This window comes from Chelonoidis abingdonii, chromosome 7, assembly GCF_003597395.2.
Source record: "Chelonoidis abingdonii isolate Lonesome George chromosome 7, CheloAbing_2.0, whole genome shotgun sequence".
Classification (NCBI taxonomy): Eukaryota; Metazoa; Chordata; order Testudines; family Testudinidae; genus Chelonoidis; species Chelonoidis abingdonii.
In genome coordinates, this window is record NC_133775.1 from 45,796,120 (window position 1) to 45,819,197 (window position 23,078).

General features: G+C 40.6%; 1 protein-coding gene across 2 annotated transcripts in view; it reads right to left on the reverse strand.

Annotated features, from left to right (window-relative positions):
• Window positions 1-12,102: 12,102 nt before the first annotated feature.
• The window catches only part of CRB1 (crumbs cell polarity complex component 1), a 171,244-nt gene continuing 160,268 nt past the window's right edge, over window positions 12,103-23,078 (reverse strand). For both annotated transcript variants that reach the window (XM_032770890.2, XM_032770888.2), the window contains one exon: window positions 12,103-12,785. In XM_032770890.2, coding sequence (XP_032626781.1) covers window positions 12,570-12,785 — 216 coding nt within the window. In that variant the 3' untranslated portion in view covers window positions 12,103-12,569. The remainder of the gene's footprint in view (window positions 12,786-23,078) is intronic.

A 23,078-nucleotide genomic window follows, 5' to 3' on the forward strand; every position in this document is an offset into this window, starting at 1 on the left:
GAGCCAGTGTGGTGTGCAGGTTTTTGTTGGATGTAGTGATATGATTTACATATCTCATGCAAAAGGATGTGAGATTATCTTTTTTCATCAGAAGTGTAGTTTAAAACAATATGGTGATGTTATGCTATGAGCTTTTCACAACCCATTTTGGAGAAGCTAATCAAGTGTTTATTATTAATAATTAGCATTTATATAATGCATCTTCAAAGTGTATAAATATTAACTATCACAAGGTCCTGTGAGACAGGCAGCTGATATGCACATTATCCCCAAGCTAGACTCAGAAATGTTAAGTGATTTGATCAAGCCTACACAGGGAGAGCCAGCAGCAAAGCAGGCCTTACAACTCAGTAGTTCCTCCTAGCCCCGTGTTCAGATCACTACATTATACAGCCCCCTCAAATATTGGAAAACCAGAAAATGTTCGGTTTTGGTTCTGTCAGACATCCCTTAAAAAACATCAGTGTTACAACAAAAAGCAAACCACAACCTTAAAGAAATCCCAGGAAATACACAGTGACGGTAGCACTACCCAGATAAACTGAACTCTGCCTACTTTGGGATGCAGACATGATAACTCTTTAGGTAATGATTCTTGGGAAATAAGCTGGGCTTTTCTAAGGAACCTAATGCTGTATGGTGCACAAATCTCATAGATTTCCAATGGATTTGGGGCCCAAACTCCCTTAGGCCCCTTTGAAAATTCCAGACAATTATAACCAATGTTTATATGGCATTTTTAATCTTTAGATCGCCAAGCCCTTTGCAGAAGAAGCAATTTGCAAAGGAAGCAAACATTTCCCCCATTTTGCAGATGGGGAAACAGAGGTATTAAAAAGTGAAGTTACTTGCCAATGGTCATATAGCAGGCCGTTGGCACAGCCAGTAGAACCCAAGTCTTCTGAACACACCCAGTCCAGTGGGAGCACACTGCCGATTACAAAGTGTAAAGACCACAAAGGCAGCTCTTTCCAGCCGTTAGTCTCTTTCTATGTGGCAAGACACAGCGCAATGAGAGAAAATCCCTCAGTCCCCGAAACACCATGACATGAGTTGCTTGCACAATTGTGGCTCAGGCTCTCCTAGGATCTAACCTCCCTGAGCCAGTTCATGGTGAATTACAACCAGAATCCACACAGGCAGGGTGACACAAAATGGCCACACAGCAGAATCTGGTCAGTGATTTAAACAATGATTCCTTTGCCCGAACTGGAAAAGAATGCCAAAAGCACTTTGCTGTGTTATTCAAACAAAACATACAGGCCACCAGATAAATGTTGATATTGTTGATCATCAGTCAGTTTTTAAAAGTTACATCCATATATTCATCTCTTACAGTTACAACAACAAAATCTTTGTCATCTGTCCAAGTTGTGATCAAGAGAAGACACAAAGAAAATGAAAACAATCTAGCTGTGACACTCAGAGTACCTTTCCCAGGCCTGAAGAAGAGCTCTGTGGAGCTCAAAAGCTTGTCTCTCTCACCAACAGAAATTAGTTCAGTGAAAGATATTACCTCACTCATCTTGTCTCTTGAATTACTCCTGTCAGAACTGTAGTGACATTGTCACCACGAGCAGACAGTTGCTTCTTGGATGCCGTGCGAGAGGGCGAAGTACTCATCCAAGTATGAAAACAGCTTAATATAAAAATTGATTGATTCATTGGTTTTCTTTCAGCTTCAGCTTACAGTGTAGGTGCAGTTGAATACTTTAAATGCTGCAGTTACTGAAGTTATTTCCTGTAGCGAATATAGAGAAGTACAGGGGATACAGCAGATAATGAGTAGCCTTATCTTTTGACCTTAAAGTGGCAAATTTTAAAGCAGCAGCACTATAGGGCTACTCTAATCCTAGCAAGAAAAATTATGTCAAGCATTTGTGGAAAGAAGAAATTTTCAGAGCACTTTGGTAAAACAGTCAAATGGGACACACCAGGTAATAGCCAGGTTGGTACATTATTAAGAAGTGTGGTTTATTAGGAAAAAATGTAACTCAAAATTCTGTCATTTTGTGGGCTTGCTTAGGTATGGAGGTCATGAAATTGCTATTCATGAATGGCAGCCATATCATGTGTGCTCCATAAGCAGCGGAGAACATTGCTATTGCAACAAACGCATATGCATACATGGACGACGGGCAAATCATTTCATTTTCTTTCCAGAACACCCAGTGCCTGAACCCTCATGATAACAAAATAAAAAGTAACTTTATCAAATGAGGGATGTAGATTTTTATTTGATGTGACAAGTCCTAACAACAACAGAAATATAAGCAATGCCTCAAGTTACAATGTGGATTTGTTGGTATCCAGTAAAAGCAAAGGGGAGTGAGTTTGTGGTTTTTCTTCAGTCAGGAAAAAATGCTGACAGCTTCTTTATTAAACTTTAAAACCTCAAAGGTTATCAATCCTGTTACAAATTGTGCATGAAATATAAACAAGAGCTAGTGCTAAAGGTAAAGTTAAGAGACTGCATTTGAAATATAGACTATTGCTGACTTAACACCCTCTCCTTTAAGTTTCCTCTTATAGTATAAGGGCCAGATTCTTACCTGGTGTATATTGGCATTGCTCCATTGGCTTCCTTCCTGAGGTCTATAAATCCTACTCCTCCCCTCAAATAACTGTGAATAGATGATAAAACAAAAATGAGGGTTATAGGAAACCCATAAACTTCACTGCAAATTGCAAATCCCATCCTTTCTGCCATATTATCAGTTCTTATTTGTTAAGTACTGCTGCTGGGCTCAGTGCTATGCAAGACATATTTAAAGATGGCTCCTGTCCTGTAGAGCTTACAGTATTAAACACTCCCGTCCCCCGAAACACAGGGCTTGTCTGCAGGGGGAAGCGTTATCAGTTATACCAAAGTAATCTCTCTATGTGGACACTTGTATTCTGGTATAAGAGTGTTTTTGGGGGGATTAGCTTAAACCTCTTCCCAAGAGAGATGAGCTAACAGAAAAGAGTGTCCCCATGTGGGCTATACTAGTATAATCACAATGGTGTGATGCATAACTCAAGTTATGCTGAAAAAACTTTCCCATGTAGACACGGCCTCGGATAACAAAAAGTTGCTGGAAGATCCAAAGAAAGGTGTTAGTTTTTTTATCGTTTTTGTTTTTTGTTTTTCTTCCTTCCAGCTTCCTGGGGTGGAGAAAGCACTAGCATGACATGGCTCAGTGTCCTGGGGCCTCTCAGAAGTTTTTAGCAATGGTTTGGACTGATGGGCAGCTAGTCCTCTGGAGGAAGTTCCAAGTGTAGGGGGCAGCATGGAAGAATGGGCAGAGATGAGGGATAGGAGGAGGACACCATGGTGACTTTAGCATCATTGGCAGAGCAGAGAAGATGACGGAGGACTCAGATCCATGCTGTAGATTGGGGTGCTTTTGCAGTGCTTTGAAGATGGTCAAAGGGAAACCAGCAGAGGGAATTGAAGGAAGAGGTGTTGTCAATTTAGACTGCAAGCTCTGCAGGGCAAGGACCTTGTCTCCATGTTTGTCTGTACAAAGACTAGCCCACTTATGGTGGTAGGGAAATAAAAACCATTGAGGACCAAATAATGGCTGCACTGAGTAGGGGGACTGCACAGTGATCTTCCACCAATACTAGTGCTGCTGGTTGAACTCCCAGTGCTCAAAGGGATGCTGGTGCTGCTGCTCTCAGCAATGGACAGCGCAAGGTCATTTTAAGTCAAAATGTTTAAGAATGACTTCTGACTTTGGGGGCTTCCTTTTGAGTCACCAGCTTTAGATTCTTTGGGCCTGATTTTCACTGGTGCTGAGTGCTGTTGAGGAGTTCAACTAGAATTGTGAATATTTATCATCTGAGACTCAGGCAGGCCCAAGGTATCTTGAGATGGGTTCCAAAAACCAGAAGTCACTGTTAACTTTTCTCTGCTACTTTTCCCTTCCTTCCGCATGCACCCTTCTTCATCTCGACTTTGGCTCTGAAAACCATAATATAACTCCTAATATCTGCAGTGTTATAGTATCAGCAATTTCTTTTATTCAGCACTAACCTCTTCCCTTTCATGATTATAACCTATTAATATAATACAACCTGTTTAGCAGTGTAGAAGATTATTTTAAATGTTCACCTGAATAATACATACAAACAGCTGACATTCGGTCTGCTCCCAGAATAGGCGACATGCTTATTTAATGATTTTGAAAATGTTAAAATGGTGAGCTTGAAATTCAAATGTCATTTTAAAATATTTTGTATTTAATTCACTGAGCCAGTCCTTTGCTATCTCTCCCTCTGGCATATTCAAATCGGGGGTTAGGGCAGCAGTCTGACACTGTGGAGACTTCGAACAATGTACTGAGCAGTGTTGGCATTTCAGTCTAATTAGTTACAGCCTATTTTGTGATTTGTCTTTGGTCCTTTTGGTTGCTGGCCAAATATTTTTATATCTGTTTTTATATTCCTCATTGTCTCATTTTGAATGTCAACAGACCACTATTTGTGTAACTTTTTTTTTTTCTTTCTTTGTCTTCTCTCCACTCCGATCTGTGTCAGGAAGTTTGATTCAGCAGTTCTATGTCTCAGCCCAACTGTCTGAGAAAAATAAAGTTCAGGATTGATTGGCATGCACAACACAGTTTGGGAAATGCACAGCTTTGGTGGGACCATCTATTTTTCTTGCTAGTGTTTAACAGCCACTGATTTTCCTGAAAGTAGTGTTTTTTTGGGCTGGCTAAATCAGCTTTAGGCTACATTACATCAGTGCTACAATGCAGCTGCATCAAGACCTGGATCTGAATTATGTTTGTCAGGCCCAGCTCTAATTTAAACAGACTAATGTAGATTCCATCTCTGGAATCTGATGGGAGGGGTAGGTAGGTATATGCGCTAAAGGTCTCACACAGATCACTGACTAAAAGGATATTCTGGGGCACCTGACTAGTTTACCTGGAAATTGGGAGGTGCAGGGGAGAGGCAATAAAACTGAAAAGATAAGCACCACCCTGTGAATTTACGGTTAATGTTCTCAAATTTGAAACACCTAGGCACCGAGTGACACATTTTCATTTGTGAGGTTGATGGGGCAACGGCAAATGAGGAGCAATATCCAGCAGTTGAGAGAGAGAGAGAGAAAGAAGGGCAAACATGTTCATAACATTTCTGTTTCAAATTCTGTTTAACTGTCATGGTTTTCAATGCGGCTCGCTCAATGGTTCTCTGATCACTTGAACGTTGTGTCCAATTCTTGAAATGTCTGTCTTGCTAGATTTGGCACCAATACTTTAGGCAGCCTCAAGAGGGTTGTAGGAAAGTCTTCTATTTTCTGCCCTTAGGTGGGATGTGTCATGCCCTAACCTTTCTAGTCTTGGCTCAGGGCAGCAGAAAGGTGGCCCATCTCTGCTGGGTGCACATGGACTTGCAGCTTTGAGTGGTGTTTCTGCACAGTAGGGAGAAGCTTGCAGGAAAAGCAGTTTCCAGTTGTTTAAGCTAATTTTCACTATGGCAAAAATGTATCTACAAACCCCATTAATTTTCTTCCACATAAGCTCGCACTTTGCCAGTTTGACTGTGATGGTGAAGTTGGCCATTGACTGAGTAGCACATAACATTCTATGTACTACTGTGCAGTGACATGGGTGCACAGCACACATTAAACCAATGATTTTAGGGGACAGAAGCTGATGTTTAACCTGTGAGTCCTCCACACTATAATCACATATTCACTGCAAACAAGCTGTGCATATATATTCATGCAGATTAAAATGTCATTGCGGGAGGGTTAGAAAGTGCTGTCATCCAAACAACTTGATGTACCAGTGCACATTTTCTGTCCTTTAGGCACTCCCTCTTCAAAACCTGTTTTGCTGACACTGTTTTCAGATTTTTGTAGAAAAGTAAAATTCAGCACAGGTGCGAAATGAAACTAGGTGGGTTTAAATTGGAAACACACACTTTTGTCATCACTATTTATTACAATACATGCCAATGAAAATTGCACTTCTGGTGAAACTACAGGTGAAATTTGAAAGGTCATACACACTACTGAGCTAAGAAAAATGTCACACTTTGAACAGGACCATGAAGAGCACAAAACCAGATGAAGGCCTGCGTAGTTTGTTGTGATGGAAAAGATGATTTCAGGTTTTGGAAATGTCAGTCTTACTGTTGTTAGACAATACTGGATGAATTCCTGGTAAATGTAATTGCTTTGCCAAACTGTGTTAAGGGGAAAACTTGCAAAATAATAAAAACAGGAATGAAAAACAACTTTTGTGAAACCAAATTGAAATGTAACCCAAAATGGTTTGGATTGGTTACAGTATAAAAACCCAATATTTTTTTATTCCAGAAATAACATTTAAAGGGAATCTACAGGAAGTCCATCTTACCAATGAAATGAGAGTGCTTATTCTGGTCTTTGGGATTCCCACCTCTGCCTTGATTCATAATTTAAACTCTGCCTTTTCAGTGTGCAATAGGCCTTGGCACTTCATGGCATGCATCATAGCTGGAGGTTAGGTTAGAACTTGCTTTTATTGGAGTTCATGGGGTATTTCCTATTTTTCACATCAAATGCATGTGCACAATTTAACCAAGACCTTACTCTGCTCCCAAGAAATACACACCAGATGTATCTTTTATAAATGTTACATTTTGCAGCATCTTGACACATGCAGTAGGTTGAAGGCTATGCATGCTCCATTGGGGCATGAAAGCCCCTTCCATTTGCTCAACTGTGACGTTTTGTAATAGGCAAAAATTTTTAGTGTTGTCAATGACTCAGTGTTCACTTTATTGACTTATGCTGCGCGATCTAATGCTCTTATTTGAATCATATACAGAAGTGTCAGGTTTTGTTATTTGCAAGGCAATCAGATAAAATAGGGAGAAGGAACGCTGCCAGCATCCTGTGATTCCTGGGATTCTGCATTTGCAGCTGCAATGCCTGTCCTGAAAAGAGTGGGTCCCTGGCTCAGGTTTAAATTAATAAAATGCAATGAAGAATTTTTCAGTTGCTTTGCTAGCTGGAGAATAGGGTAGAAGTTTTCTGCTATAGGTTTCTTGTGCTTGTCACCCTCATCTTCTTAAGTTGCATCAGCCACTATCACCTTCCTTATTTAAGTTGTAACTTGTATTATGTCCATCATCCAGGTGTTTATAAAAATGAACAGTTAACATTGACTGCTAACTGGCTATTAAACTGGTGTCTCTCGCACTCACACTCTGATACTGACAATAAATACTGGCTCAGCTATTGAACAACAGGCCGGATGAGTCTTGCATCCTATAAGGTTATTTGACCTGGATTCTGCCAGATCTCAAAGGGGAGTGACTTTGAGATCTAAGTACACTCTGCTGAGAATGGTCTGCCACAGCTGGAAAACTTAAGTGGAGTTTCTTGAATGGCAGAGGAGCCTGTTAACATAAGTCACATAGCGCAGCAATTTCTCAGGTAAAATAATATTTTATTGAGGGGGGAAAGAATCCTTGAGAATTACTCTTTTGGGGTTTCTTGACAACATAGTAAAATGTTTCCTTTATGTTCTTATCATTCATCTTTCACAGTGTTACATTAAGGCAAGGCAGTGTTTTCTTTTTATTTAAATCCTCATCATTTGTGTTACTTTGAGGAGATCTGAATCCCTTCGCATTCAGTTACTAATATAATGGCATAGTTTGGTTTTAAGTGATGGTGATTTAATTTAGCTTGCAACTTGTCCTGACATCCAGGATTAAATAGGTACTGACTCTAAACACTGAGAGTATTCATGTCCAACACAGAATTCAGATTGACCAGCAGTGGCTTATACCCTTCCAGAGTGTTGTTTGCACCAATACTTGAACCTCTGAAAACCAGGAAATACAGAGTTAAGGTACACTCCAGCTCAGCCCTGAAAATCTAACTCCGCTCCATGGAGCTGGCCAGAGCCATGGGAGACATACTTAAGTATGTGTAAGCCAGGGCTGCCACATACTAAGCAGACAGGAGGAATGACTAAATGTGCCACTTGATATGGTGTGTTATCCCACAGAACTGTATTCTATCATTCACCTGCATGCACTCCAAATGCCCTTCACTGTGCTACGGACAGCTGTCTGTCTGACTGGTGCAGGGATGACCTACAGCAGTCTGCACAGTTCATACTGCGATACGAGGAAAGATGCATCTACACTCTAAGGGATTGCAGATGGCTTATTTCTGCGCTGAGTTACGTTGGTTGTGTATCTAGAGCAGCAAAGTAACCTGTTTGTGCTGTGGGAATTTGTAACAAACTGATAGCATATAGGACACTGCACTGCAGGTTAGAAATGATATTCCAGAGGGATTCCTTAGAACAAGGAACAAGGAGTGGTGACATCTGGCAATCCTTGGGTGGTTTATGCAAAGTAGATGCAGGGATTGAGGATAGGTCAGGCACAGCCAGCTGATATTCAAATTTGCCTTAGTGAGGACAAGGTCTGACAGTTTCTCCTATTGTTCCATATCATCCATCTGGTGCATGGGTTGGGGCATCAGTCAAGGAGGACAGAGTTAAGGCTGTGAGGCAGGACTGGTGTGTACATGAACTCTGCACCATCCCAGAGTGTACTGGAGATCACAGCCACTGCAACCCATTTTTAAGAGTATGGCTACTTGGTTTGAAACAATAGCTCTGCTGCTTCCTGAGGCACCTGGCCCTCCAGGAGAAATCAGCAGAGACCAGTAGGGACCAGATAAAGGATTGGAATGCCTCCTGGGGCTGTGAAAGTGCTCACCTCTTCCTCTGGGACAAAAGTGAGAGGGGAACTCTTGCCCTTACGCACCTGCACAGGATCAAGAAGAGTTGGCCCCAATTGTCTCTCTTTGACCTACTCTCCAATTCCACACTTAGTGTGAGTAACAACAGGAGTAAGAAACAGTCACAAACAACACAGGAAAAACCCAAGTTTTTCAATTAGGAGACGGAGACCTCGATTCTCAACTGACGTAAATCAGCATAATTTCATGGACTCCAATGGAACTTTGCTGATTTACACCTGGTCTTAAATATTTTCCCTTTAACCCACACAATGCATCCTGTCAACATAAACATATTACCAAAGCCATGTAGGCAGCAGGAGACTGACGCAGACAGCCCCGGATCCCAGCTACAAAGCACTTTCATATGAATTCCGTATACGGTAAATGTTTATGGATCACTTGGTTCCAAACGGCACAATTCTTGATTTTTGAGCAGCAAATATGATTCTGGCCTGGGGTTAATTTTATTTTTAAATGTCTGATCCCATAGTCCCGCAGAACAAAACAAAAACATGAGCAGTTTTTGTGCATGATTTGCCACAGTCTCTGTTTGTTTGCCATTTCTGTATTTTAAGGCTGCACATAGAAAATAACAACATTATGTACCATCCATGCTATAAAATGATATACACAGAGAGAATTGAGTTAATTTTACATTAAAAAAACTGCAAAAGGCACATAATGGAGTAATGTATAGTTCTACTAAACCTTGTGTTCTGGCCAGATTCCAGATGGGATAATTATATGCTCCCTAGTTTAAATCTCCCTGGAGTTTCACTGGGATGCAGTCCTCACTATCTCTTCCTATCCTACACTACTTGATAGTGGTATGTGTTCTTTAATAGGTGCTGGGTCTCACCTCTTGCCACTAAAGATATGTGGGGAGCAGCTTGGGGCGGTGATGATGCCAAAACGGTGGATGGGATTGTGTTTGGGCTCAGTGGGTGTGTTGCATGTGTTGGTTGATCCAAAGCTTCATTTTTTTGGTGAAATAAATTTAATCTGAAAAATTTTGCATAGCTCTATACATACCAAACCTCCTTGTGTTCCTTATTAGTCTGAGTCATCAGGACTAGTCTCATACTATTATGGCTAAGCTAAGTTGTAAGCCAGTGCTGAGGGCCTCAGTGTCAGTCATCTGAATGTAATAAACAAATTAAACCCTGCTAACGGCTCAGCTAAAGCTCCTCTGTATCTACTATAATATTTTTGGTTTTTCTTTCTTTCTCTTAGTAGCTGTCATTTGGGTTCATTGAAGTCAGGAGCCACTTGAAAGAAAACTGACATCTACTCATTCAAAATATATGGTGCACCAGATTCTACCCTAGCTTTACAGTCTGTGCAATTCCACTGAGTTCAAGGTATTTCACTTCAGTGGAGCTGCAGGAGTTGTAACTAAGGAGCTTCTGTGTTGGTTTCTGTTGGTTTCCCATTTCACTAGGTGTTTTAGTGCTGGACAGAAGCTTGTTTTTTCCCCTCTTGATTGTTCTCTGTAATCGGCTGATAGTCCATAAAGAATATAAACTTTGGTCAGATTTGGTCCTCAGTAGCCCATTGAGGATTGGGGTTTGGCCATTTAAAAAGGCTTAGTTAGTAGATCCAGCTGATCTCAGTTCTAGTACTGGCATAAACATCTGAGTCATGTACATGTCCAAATCTGGGGTAGGACTGAGGGGCTATGAAAAATGCTATGCACTTGGAACTTCTGGAGAAGTAATTTGGGGGGGGGCAAATTTTCAGTGGCCTCGCCTCCATTCACTGAGCATTTGTGGGAGCTTAAAGCTTAGTTACATTTTAACTACCTGATTCTATATGCAAATCAGATGGGCCAGATGTGTGCTGATAACACCTGCACCTACATGTAACTTGTAAGCACAAAACAATGTGGATGCATTTTGGCAGGTGCTAGTTACCCTCACCAATGGGGTGATTGAGCCTTAAGTCCTGTTGAAAAATTACCCCTTTGTGTCTGTATTGTTAGGAGACTTTCCAAACTTTCCTTTGCTCCGTCAATCATATTTTACATTTCTCTAGCTTTTGCCAGAAAAGTTTTGACATATATTAAGGAAATGAGGTAGGCAAATATCATCATCCCCCAATAGAAGGAAACCAAGACACAGAAAGGTGAATGACTTACCTGAGGTCACATGTGAAATCTGCTGCAAAGCTAGGAACCCATATCTCATGATTCCCAGTCTGGCGCTTTAGGTACAAGACAATCCTTCTCCTTTCCTGATATTTTCCAGCAATCTTGGGCAGCACATTTTTGAGCAAGTTTGTCTGTTTTGTCCTTAATGTCTATTTATGACCTGGGTTGCATGAGGGCTAGTAGTGCACATTAGTGTAATGATGTAGTCAGAACAAGACAGTGGTGAGGAATGCAGGGTTGAAATGATGTTTAGATTCCATGCCTTTAAAGAGCTCTGGTTAAATAAACCTGTGTCACCTTAACAGTTTGGAGTGTCATTTCTGATGCTTAGAGAAGGGCACATGTTTGTCGCAGAAGGCTACTGGCATTAGAAAAGGGTAGTGAAATGGCAGATGAAATGAGCACATTGAAGGGAAGCAAGCCAATAACTTTCGAAAGGTTTATTTTGCTTCGTGGGGAGCTTCCGCAGACCTTCCTTTTAATCCCTGATTAAAGAATGAAAGTAGATATGCCGAGACACAGTTCTAATGCTATCAAGTATCAGAGGGGTAGCCGTGTTAGTCTGAATCTGTAAAAGCAGCAGAGAATCCTGTGGCACCTTATAGATGAAACAGCACGTTTGATCATGAGCTTCGGTGGGTGAAACCCACTTCGGTCAGATGAATGTATATACGCCATCATATGCCAGCAATGCCCCTCTGCTATGTACATCGTCCAAACTGACAGTTCTCTACGGAAAAGGATAAATGGACACAAATCAGATATTAGGAATGGAATATACAAAAACCTGTAGGAGAGCCACTTCAACCTCCCTGTCCACACTATAGCAGACCTTAAGGTGGCCATCCTGCAGCAAAAAACTTCAGGACCAGACTTCAAGAGAAACTTCTGAGCTTCAATTCATCTGCAAATTTGACGCCACATCCAGCTCAGGGTTGAACAACAGACTGTGAATGGCTTGCGAACTACAGAACCAGTTTCTCCTCCCTTGTTTTCAACACTCCACTCCTAGAACAGGCCTATCCCTCCCTCGTTGAACTAATTCGTTATCTCTAGCTTGCTTGCTAGCATATATATACCTGCCCCTGGAAATTTCCACTACATTCATCTGACGAAGTGGGTATTCACCCACGAAAGCTCATGATCCAAAACGTCTATTAGTCTATAAGGTGCCACAGGATTCTCTGCTGCTTTTACAGTTCTAATGCTAATACCTCTCATGACATAATTATGATGTATTTATTGTACAGGCTTATTTTATTTCTCTGTGTTGTCTTCTGCAACAATGATCATTAGGCTGTCAAAGGGAAAAGCAAAACAGAAGCTGTGGTTCAAACTCTGAGAGACAGGCACTTACATGTTTCCCAGAAGCCATTACACTCTGTAAGGCGTACTGCTGATTACCAAGGCTGAAAATTCCAGTGCAAACAAAATTGTCCTTTGAGAAGCTGGTCCAAGTTCAAGAAGTCCAAGAAGCTGGCATCAGTTCACTCAAATACTAAAGACCTTTAAGATTATTGGATTAAATGCCAAATATTTTCAACAGCCTCTAAAGTCATCACATATTCCTTGGTATGAAAAACAAAATTAACCACCATTCCATCATATTTACTCTATTTCCTTTCAGCCAGATGCCTGCCAGTGTGTAGCACAGAGGAGTGTTTTCTGCTATATCAATCTTTCCATCGGTGGTGGCTGCACCATGTTCCACATCTCCACACGGGATCCCTCTTTCTCCTGCCGGCTGGGGCTGTAGGTCCCTTGAGTTGCCCGTTTGTTAGCAGCTATGATGGAAATAACAACTGCCAAGAAGAGGATCAATAACAAGGCCAACGATACTGAGCCAATGGCGGTGAATATGTTCGAGATCAAGTCAGCTGTCAACTGAAAGGATTGAAATAATTGCAATATAATTGATGTTAACAACATAGAGGCACACATACTGGAGCTACCATGGTAGGAAAACATTCCGGAATAATAATTTCAAATATAATGTAAGATCTAATATTTTAAAGAACATATTTGCTAGTAGAAAAGTAGATTAGCCTTCCAAAGTTTGGTGCTTTAGGTCCTATGGAAAGTAAATCTATTGTAGCATCTATTGTAGCATGTTATCTTTTGAGCATCTACCCAGAGCTGAGTGAATTGTGTATAATGACTAGTTTATTTTACAACTTTCTTTCTGTTTGCAAATTATTTGTGAGCAGATTGTGTTTTTCACAAATGGAGTTAGTATTCAGAAATTATTTGCTGAATTGTTTTTACTAACAATTCTTTGTCCATAGGTTGTTCATTGCAATTCTATGCTATTTTAAATTTTAACAGTTTTCACTGGATACACAGGCACGTGGCATTTCTGTTTCCCTCACTGAATGAATCAGGTTTCTGGTGCGAAGACTTGTATTTACAATTTCAGATTTTGCTTTCCATAAATACTTTTGTAAAATACACCATTCCTTTGAACATTCCTGCCAGTGCAGTTGTTTCCTGGAATATTTGCATAAGTCAAACACACAAACCCTCCCTGGGGACTGCATCTTCAGGTAGTGGAAAGACTTGGGTATTCCACTGACCCTGAGACTTCTGCTAATGGGAATTTTGGTAGGGCCACCTAAGCCAGACAGATCTAAGGGCAGAAACCAGAGAAAACCAGCCCACTGATCCTGGATGAGGGTTGAGTGCTTGATAGGCCAACAACCTATCCTAAAAAAGTGGTAGAAACACAACACGGTAGCTATTCTAGCAAACAGCACAATAGACACAATAGGGTTTGCAGATTCTTGTTTGCACCCTAAACGATGTCTGATGGTGTAGGAAGGTTTCATACTGAGAACACACAAAGGACACACATTAACATAACTGAAATGCCTTTGATGGAAAATTCAAATCAATAAATATTCACAGAAAACATTTTGTAGTATCCCCCCAGATTGACTACTATGTATAGAGGTTGTGACTTTAATTATGGGCATGTCTCCATCATTCCTTTTCAGGAAGCAATACAGTGCAGGATGGATATATAGATTGTATTCCTTTAAACCTTATTTTCGTACAACAATGGGAAAGGTAGTAACATCAACATGCACCATATACAGGCAAACAAATGTGCCAGAAACACTTTTTAGTGTTGGATTTTTGGCAGATGAAAACATTTGTTTAAAACAGTCTTTCTGCAGTCATGGAAGCCATTGAATTGATGTGGGTGCCATGGAAAAGTGGTCCCTATGGACAGAATGACCCTGCAAGGAATTGGTCTTCCAGGCAGATTTTGCCATCATCTTTTGATTTGTATTACAAGTGACAATTGAACTGTTGTAGATGCACATGTCCTTGCGGCAGAACTTTCAAATCCAAAATGTTTAGAAACAGAAAACAGCAGGTCAGAACTCAAATCCCATTTCCCAGAGAGTTAGGTACAGCTTGTTACAGAATACTATTACTCACACTGAGTGATCTGCTTAATAGTCATTCCCATGGAGTATGCAGGGATAATCCTAGTGCTGAGAATAATACTGCATTCAGAACAGGGATACTCTAAGCTGGGCATTAATTCTCTGTAAATGCCAAATATACACATCTTGAACCCCACTGTTTAGACTCTTCTGCAATACGACAGTGCCACAGGAAAAAATTAAAAGAATCTTTTCTTTCTGGATTTAAAAAAATCCAGCTACAATAATGAAAGCAAGTTTGGCTCAAGGTCTCTCCTACGGGGCTTTATGACCAGCTGCAATTACTCTCTCCTCTGCCCTTGATTGTTAAATATGACTTCTCTATGATTTAAAAAATAATTAATTTTCCTGTATAGAAATAACCTACTCCAGATGACAGATCACACAGTACCCAAATACCTGAGATGAGGGAACACAACATGTCAGTCTACTATATTATTGTGTCATTTTGGGAATGTCATTTCATAAGCTCATCAGCTGGCATTTTAAAAATATTGTTTTCTATTTCTGTTGGAGATTCACTTCTCTCTATGTGTGTCTCTAGGTGCTTATATGGCCCTTGTAGTACCAGAGCATCACACAATCATGAATGGATTTTTATCCTTATGACACCCTAGGAGGTATCACCTCCATGTTACAGATTAAGGAAATAAAGCACAGGTGGATTAAGTTAATTGCTCTGTCTCCTGCTTCCCAGGCAGTGCCACAAGTTTATCCTTTCCCCTCACTCATGGTTAACTCTGTGTTCCTGGGTTTGAATGGGACCATCTGTACAAGTTATTGTGCTCAGTACAGTGGTTTCTAGCTTACATTTAATAGCTTGCAATAGACAAGAAGTCAGACTACAGAACCTAATGGTCCCTTCTCATCTTAAACTCTGTGAATCTATCTGATGTTTTCCCAATTAGCAATAGTGTATTATAACTACACCTATAAAGAGATTTGAATCAACAGTAGATTCTAAGTTCATGTCCTATCACTGTATTTTTTTGGAGATGAGGTTTACACACAAAAAAAATGGTATGGTAATTTATAGGATGAAAAAACACAAATACAATAGGAATAAATGTCAGAATTATCCAAGCTGCATTCGTACTATATAGTGATCAGTATAGAAATACATTTCTTTTGTTTCGCAGTAGTCATTCTGCTTAATTTATCATTGAATTCTTATTCTTGTGTATAACCATTCTGTGGCTGGATATTCTCGTCTAGTGCAATAGAAATTACTATAGAAATGCTATTATGGAGAGGAACACTGCCTCTTCTGTATGCCTCTTGTGTTTGATTTAGCAGCATTCTTGACTGGACAGTGACCTACACTGAAGCTAGTGGAGCTGCAGATGTTCCTAGAATTGAAACCTGTCAAAACATCTCAACCTGATCCAATCTGTCAAGTGGCTACAGTTTTGAGTAAGATCTGTAGAGCCATTTTTTATCATAAAGGGACATATTGACCAACTTTACTTCTCTGTTCAGTGTTCACTGCTGATTTTCCAATATTAAAAAAATTCATCCTTCCTCAACCCACTCAGCTAGGCCCTACTGAACTATTAAAAACTGTGGGTCATGGACTATCCTCCTGATCTGTCAGCTCTCATAGCAAAGCTCAGGTTTACAGTGCGGGTAGCCCAATTAGCATCAGCAGTGAAGTGATGTAGAGTTGCAGAAGGTTCTGTAGTCTGGTCCCATCAGGATCAACTGTTTCTTCACTAATCAATTGCTGAACAGTTAATTTAATTTGGAAAACATAAAATAAATTGTATTTTCTGAAAAAAGAACCCGAAATCTCGGATGTGAGCATCAGGATTGGCTTGTCACAATATTTGGTATTGATGACAACACTTGAAAACATAAAAAAAAAAAAATCTCCCATGGTCCCAGGAAAGATGAAGCCCTGAGCAGAATCTTTGGGAACATAACTGTCCTGCTTTTTAAGTGGGGGTGGTGTCAATTAACAAACCCACAATAAAAACATGTTTGAATAATGGTAGGGGCTGGATTTAAAAGCAGGAAATGAAGAATTAAAGTCACACCTCTGTCTAAACTCATCCTGTTATTTTCCCTGGCTATCGCCTTGCACTTTGTAGGGAGCCAGACTGTGAACCCCTCAGTTGCATTAGTGAGCAGTTGCCCACATAACTAGTCCCATGGACTCTAATGCGATTCCTCATGTTAGTAACTGCTTACCAACAGGAATAAGGTGTTCACTGGCCTGTGATACATGTAAGGTCATCCACTATTCTAAGACTCTTGCAGTACTGAGGCGCTAAGTAATATATGGGTAATGTCTCTGCACAGATCATCACAGCGGTACATCACTTTTCAATTTAGCATCACATTTTGCTTTTATATTATGCCAACTTTCCCATGATAGCTGTGTTAAGAGCTCCATCTTTGATAAGAGCATTAGGTCATGGCTATTTGCTTTCAGTATACAATATGCTTAATCCGTTTGTCACAGGGCTGTAATGGGATCCAACACAAGCAGTTTTCCCTAGAGCATTAAGAGCAGAGAGAAAAAATATCCTGAGAAGCAAGGAAGGATGTGTGGTATATTTTATTATGTCTCAGCACAAACAAATTGCTACAGAACACCTGGAAACTTCCTAAATAGGAGCATGTTGTAAAATTACTCTTCAAGACAGCTGGTTATCAGAATGACCTAAAAGCTAATGTTATACTCAATGGCTGCCTTTCAAAATTCAATGTTTGCTAACAACCACACAGTTGTTTTCTAATCCAAGTACAGTGCTGTTTACAAATAATTAACTGTATGTAGGGAACAGATGTAATACTAAATGACTAATGTTAGGTAATATCGTAAAGATTATAATGGTGACCAATTTATAGGCATGAACTGTGATGTCCACTCCCAATATGAATAATTACTGGCAAATGCTTGCTGCTTAATGGTGACCACTGTAGATGGAGGAATGGCTCTGAGGTATTCCAACACCATGGTAATGGGCACAGCATGTGCCTGAATAGGTGATGTAATTTCTTAAATTCTTTGCCTATATAAAGCCTGGATCCTGCAAACAGTTCCATGTCGGCAGCCTTTGTACTTGCATGAAACACCATGACTTCACGGGGGCACCATACAGTCATAGGGGTCCATCAATATGGAGTGGCTTTCAGGATCAGGGCCTGCCTATAAGTATCCAGCAGCTCAGTATCTAGCATTTGGGAGTCACAGCCTTATCTTCATGTTCACCTCGGTCTTGCAAAAAACTGAACAAACAAAAGCTATGTTTGGCCGAGGTTTTTCAAGGGGCCTATGGGAGTTATCCCATTAAATGCTCAGTGGGAGTTGGATGCCTAATTCCCTTAGGGCTCTTCTGAATCCTAGCCTTTATTATTGGTTTATTACACCTGTTGCTAAATTTTGCACTTCATCCTACTGCAGATAACAATCATCAACAGACTTTTACTCAGGGCTCATTGCTTTGTGAGTCAAAGAAAAACTTGCAGAGAATCCTGTGGCACCTTATAGGCTAACAGACGTTTTGGAAATTTTCACTACCTGCGTCTGACGAAGTGGGTATTCACCCAGAAAGCTCACGCTCCAAAACGTCTGTTAGTCTATAAAGTGCCACAGGATTCTCTGCTGCTTTACAGATCCAGACTAACACGGCTACCCCTCTCATAAAGAAAAACTTGTGCAAGATGGAATTTTTATACCTTTTTAAGCAAGAAAATAAAAAAAGTCAATGTTACTCAATTAGTTCTTGCTGAAAATTGATCTTAATTAGCTACTGAACTTAAGCAAAAAGAAACTTGATGTTTATGTTACATCACTCACTAAGCTGGGCTGGAGATTTTTAACATAAATTACTAGAATCCATTGGTAATTCTTTAATTGGGTTTGTGAATGGCTATTGTAGATTCCTGACTGTGGATGAAATAGGACACTAACGGATGCTGTGTTTGCAGAATTATGTCAGTTCCATTCAGTATTGGGAAAACATTAACCAATAATATTTACAATACTTCCCTAAGAAGTATGGAACTGTGAAGTCTAATCAGCCCAGATCTCCTACATCTAAGGAACAGTTACACTTTCCTGAGCAGTTAGCCCAGAGGTGTCCTGTTTTCCTGGGTGCTATTCTGAGGATTTGTAGGATGGTGAAGGGAAGGAAAAATACTGGTTTCATCTAGAGCATGCTGAAACTAAAGTAAGTCATTTAAACGGCAGCTGAGTGCTGCGGGGTCACATGCACACAAACCTTCTACGGCAGTTTGCACTTAACAGACTGCAGAAATCACATACACAGCAGCAGGAGACAGTAGTTGAAACTTAAAGGCTTGCACCCACATGGTGATGAGTGCTTTCAGCTCCCCTGACTGAGCAAACAACAACCTTACACTCAGTATCCAATAATCACTTACATTCCCCAGATTCCAAAGGCTTATGTATGCACTGTCCGCAGGACAGCTCTGACATGCATCCTCCTCTACGGTGAAAGGTGAGAATCAAGTCCTTTAACTTTTAAAGGCCTACTAAGATTACCAGGAAGGTGATTTTGTTAGTGCACTCTAGACGTACATATTTAGTTCCCAGCTCCCATTGTGTAGTGTGTGAGCAGACTGCTGGAAGCAAAGCCAAAGCCATGTAACACACATCATTCTTTGTTAATCGCTTCTCACTCTTTGAAGAAAATTTGTAGCAAAGGAATTTCTCCCTTCTGAAAATTAATAGTGTGGAATAGGTGGGGTTGCCCCATGAGAACACGTTTTCACTGGAAAACATTTGAAAAATGTCTGGCTGAATTCTGGCTCTGGGAGTCAGTGGAATGCCGAGGCAGTGGAGTGTAGGGGGTAGTGCCTGAGCAGAAGTGCCAGGAGGCATTATGGTCCTCATTCTCTTTTCACATTATTTTATACTACTGTGGCTCTAGTGGCTTCACTGAATTAATCCTGATTTATGTAAATATGAGTGATCAGAGAACTAGGCCCTGTGTCTCCAGGTATGCGGGGGGTGGGGTGGGGGAGAGAAACAGGCAAAATGGCTCTCGCTGTATCTGTGCAAAACGAGCCACATGTGCTCCCCTGGTGCTGCCATCTTGATGTTTGCTGTTGCATAGGGCAAGTAGTGACATGGCCTGAGAATAAATATCTTTGTTGGGGCATGTAATGTGTCCAGAAGCACGAGTGGCAAGTTGCACTCAGAAAGCACAAATGGCTGGATTCTGGCTGCCTCTAGCACAGGAAGCGTTCCCCTTTTATTCCAGCACCCACATAGGAACAGCCATAATTGGGCAGTTAAGCAAGACAGAAACATCACTGGCAGCTTTAAAATATGTAGAGCCTCTGGAACATTCCCTCCACTGCCATTTGCATCACTTACTTGAAGTGTGCAGCTGCCGATGTGCACCACCAGCATTCCTTGATCTGAGTAACAGACAGGGGGACCAGATGTCCCAATTTTATAGAGACAGTCCTGATTTTTGGGTCTTTTTCTTATATATGCTCTACTACCCCCCACCCCCATCCCAATTTTTCACATTTGCTGTCTGGTCACCCTAGTAACAGATAACAAATAATACTTATAATACTTCCCTAAAAGTACTGAACTGTGAAGTCTAATCAGCCCAGATCTCCTGCATCTAAGGAACAATTACACTTCCCTGAACAGTTAGCCAAGAGGTGTCCTGTTTTCCTGGGTGAGTAACCATGAGTCCTGACACTATTGGTCAGCTTATTGCTTAATTCCTACTGAAGCAAATCTGGTCCATGTCTTCATGTTTACTGCCTAGAAACCAAAAACATTTGCTTAAGTAATGAGCAACTATTGGCTTGAGTAGCTCTAATCTCTGTCAGAATTACTTTAAAGGGGGTGAGGGCATATAATGATAATTTGACCAGTCAAAGAAAAGCCATAAAATTGATTAAAAATTCACAGATACACTGATCTTATTTCACTAAGGATTTGCAACCTTCTTATCAGAAAATTATTCGAAGGTTCTTTTCCAACAGGAACCCCAGTAGTTCAATAAGAAATCACTAATGTGATGCACTGATAACCTCTGGGTTGGGGCACATGGGGCCCCACTTTCTTTATAGCAACAGTAAAGTAGCAATAAATTAATATCTTGACTTTGTCCCAATACCTTAAAATGGCATTAAATTTGCAACACATGCAGGGCTAAATGAATTTTCCTTTTTCAGTTTAAAAAGCTGTGAGTTCTTTACATTCACAGATGAACACTGATTGCTCTGGCTAGAATCACCTAGAAAAAACAGCTGCTGTTCCAATATTAAACATCAACCAGCAGAGTCTGGGAGCTGTGCAGACCCGTATGTTGGTTTCTCTATCTAAAAAAAATAGATACTATGGACTCAGTTGAATTTAACAGATTCATGTCTTCTTGAGCTCTATTTTGCCCAGACTTTTGGAGGTGACAAGCTCTTTCTTTAACTCACCCATGTAACAACCATTAGTCTAATTCCTTCAACATATCATTTAAACCTTACTTGTATTTATCTATTTTATGGTTTATTAATACCTGCAATGTCGTCTTGCTGAATGTTGTTCTCTGAACCTTTTTCTAACAGAATCTCAGAAGTGATTAATCATAATCATCACTGGGAACTCTCCACTGAAGTATAGAACATAGGCTGAATGGCTTAAATGCACTGCATGATCTGAGTAAATTCCTTTCTTGGAACTGTCAAAACTTAGTTGTCCAACAGCCATTTGTGCTGGCAATTTCGCAAGTAAATATTAGGGGACAGCTGGTTGTAGCTATTGTGATCAGTCGCTAACCTGGATTGTATTTTTCTAATTTACAGTCAAATAGTCTGTTTTTTCAAGCAAAAAACATCTCATCTGTGATCTCCTATTAGAAAGCGAGCGCACATGCAGATGATTGAAAACTGTGGAGTTAGCTGTCTATTGTAATCTAGCCTAGCAAGGTGAAGAATGAGCCTTGGAAGGTACTGAGAACATTCATTTTCACTGGAAGAAATTCTGGCCCTACTGAAGTCAATGGCAAAGCTCATTTTTACTGCAGTGAGGCCAAGTTTCACCTACTGATTTCAAGGGGAGTTGAGGACTGAGCCCTGTAAGAATCTCATATTAACACTGAGGCAAATGTCATCAGCTAAAACATGGGAATTACAAATGTTGGCCTCAATCCTGCCATCTGATCTTCATAGTTAGGACTTACGGGATTTTGCTCACATGATTCAAACTGCAGGATCAGGTCCACCATCAGTGTTCCTAGAGCTCTTAAAAATCATGCAATGTGTAAACCAAAACAAGCCACTCTCGCCAAAATTCCAGTATTTGGTTGCAGCAATAGTCAGTTAAACTTTTATTTACATTATTAGCTCTTGGAAATCGAGATTTGCTGAACTCAGTAGCTGACTCTAACAAATGATTTATACAGAACGTAACAAAGGACAAATAGATCTAAAGTATATTTTGTGTAACTGCTTGCTATATTAATATCTAGTATTAATATGTCTGATAATATATTAATATTGTGTTGTATTCATTCTACTATATTGGTTGGTTAATGGAAGTGGTCTGATGAGGCAGCACTGCATTCGGTATATTTGGAGATTATTTGGGGTGGTCTTTTTAGACAGGAGGCAACCTAATAAGAGTGATCTTTTCTAGAGGGGTTCCCGTGTGTTACCTACATTGAGTGCTCAACATTCTGGTTCCCATCATGTATATGTTTAATTTCAAGCATGTGCATAGTCCCTTAAGCTCATGGTTAAATGCTTTGGTCTGTACCTCGCAGGATTGAGTCTGAAATGCCTTTTCTCTTTCACCACCACTTCTCCATCTCTGGAGCAGAATGCTTCAGTTGGCTGCTTCAGGAAAAAAGCCATTATTAAGGAGTGGGCTTTTAGCATACAAACTGATACCGTTTTGCAATGACTGCCAATGCTAATTTTACAAATGCGCTCAAGTTCTGTTCAGGATCATTCTGCTGGTTCTGCACAGATTGAATGTACAGCTTCAGTGTGTTGTTATCAGATGCCTTTTAAAATTCTACTGACAGCCTCTGGTGTAAAACTTAACCATCTGCTGCAATTTAAAAACACAAGAGGGCCAATGCACCCCTCATGTTGTCGCAGCCCTAAAGCCTATGCTCAAACACAGCGTCTTTTGGCCAATTGTCAGTCAAAAGGTCACATTGGTACCGTGTGCAACACCGTAGTGTGGTGTGTTACATTATAGTGCTGTGTGCATTTTCCTGCTCTTTTTGCCTGGTCACCTAGGGGTCAGGCTAGTGCCTTGTGCAAAAATACCAGCGTGCCGTGTGCATAAGGGTAGCGTGCCGTGTGCATAAGGGTAGCATGCCGTGTGCAGATCCTGTTTACGTGGAGGGCTCTAGCTCAGAACCTGGAAGGCGAAGGAGCTAGGGACCAATCAGATGCTGACACGAGTAAGAGCCTTAGCATAAAACCATGTCTCGCGCCAAAATCTGCAGGAATATCCGCATGTTAGCTGGAAGGCCTGATCACCCTTTCAGCCAGAAGGGTCTCCTGCGGATTTAGCCGACTCGGGTCGTGTTGTTACGGATTATTTCTCGCCAATTCATCATGCTCTTGGTGTCTGTACTGCTGGTCAGCTGTGCCTGGAGTGTGGTAGATGCATTCTAATTGCTGTAAATACTCTGTCTGCTTAGCTTCTTCCTTTTCCCCCTCTTTTACTTGGTACCAAGTTATGTATATAGTATATGAAAGTTAAATTGTTGTATTGATT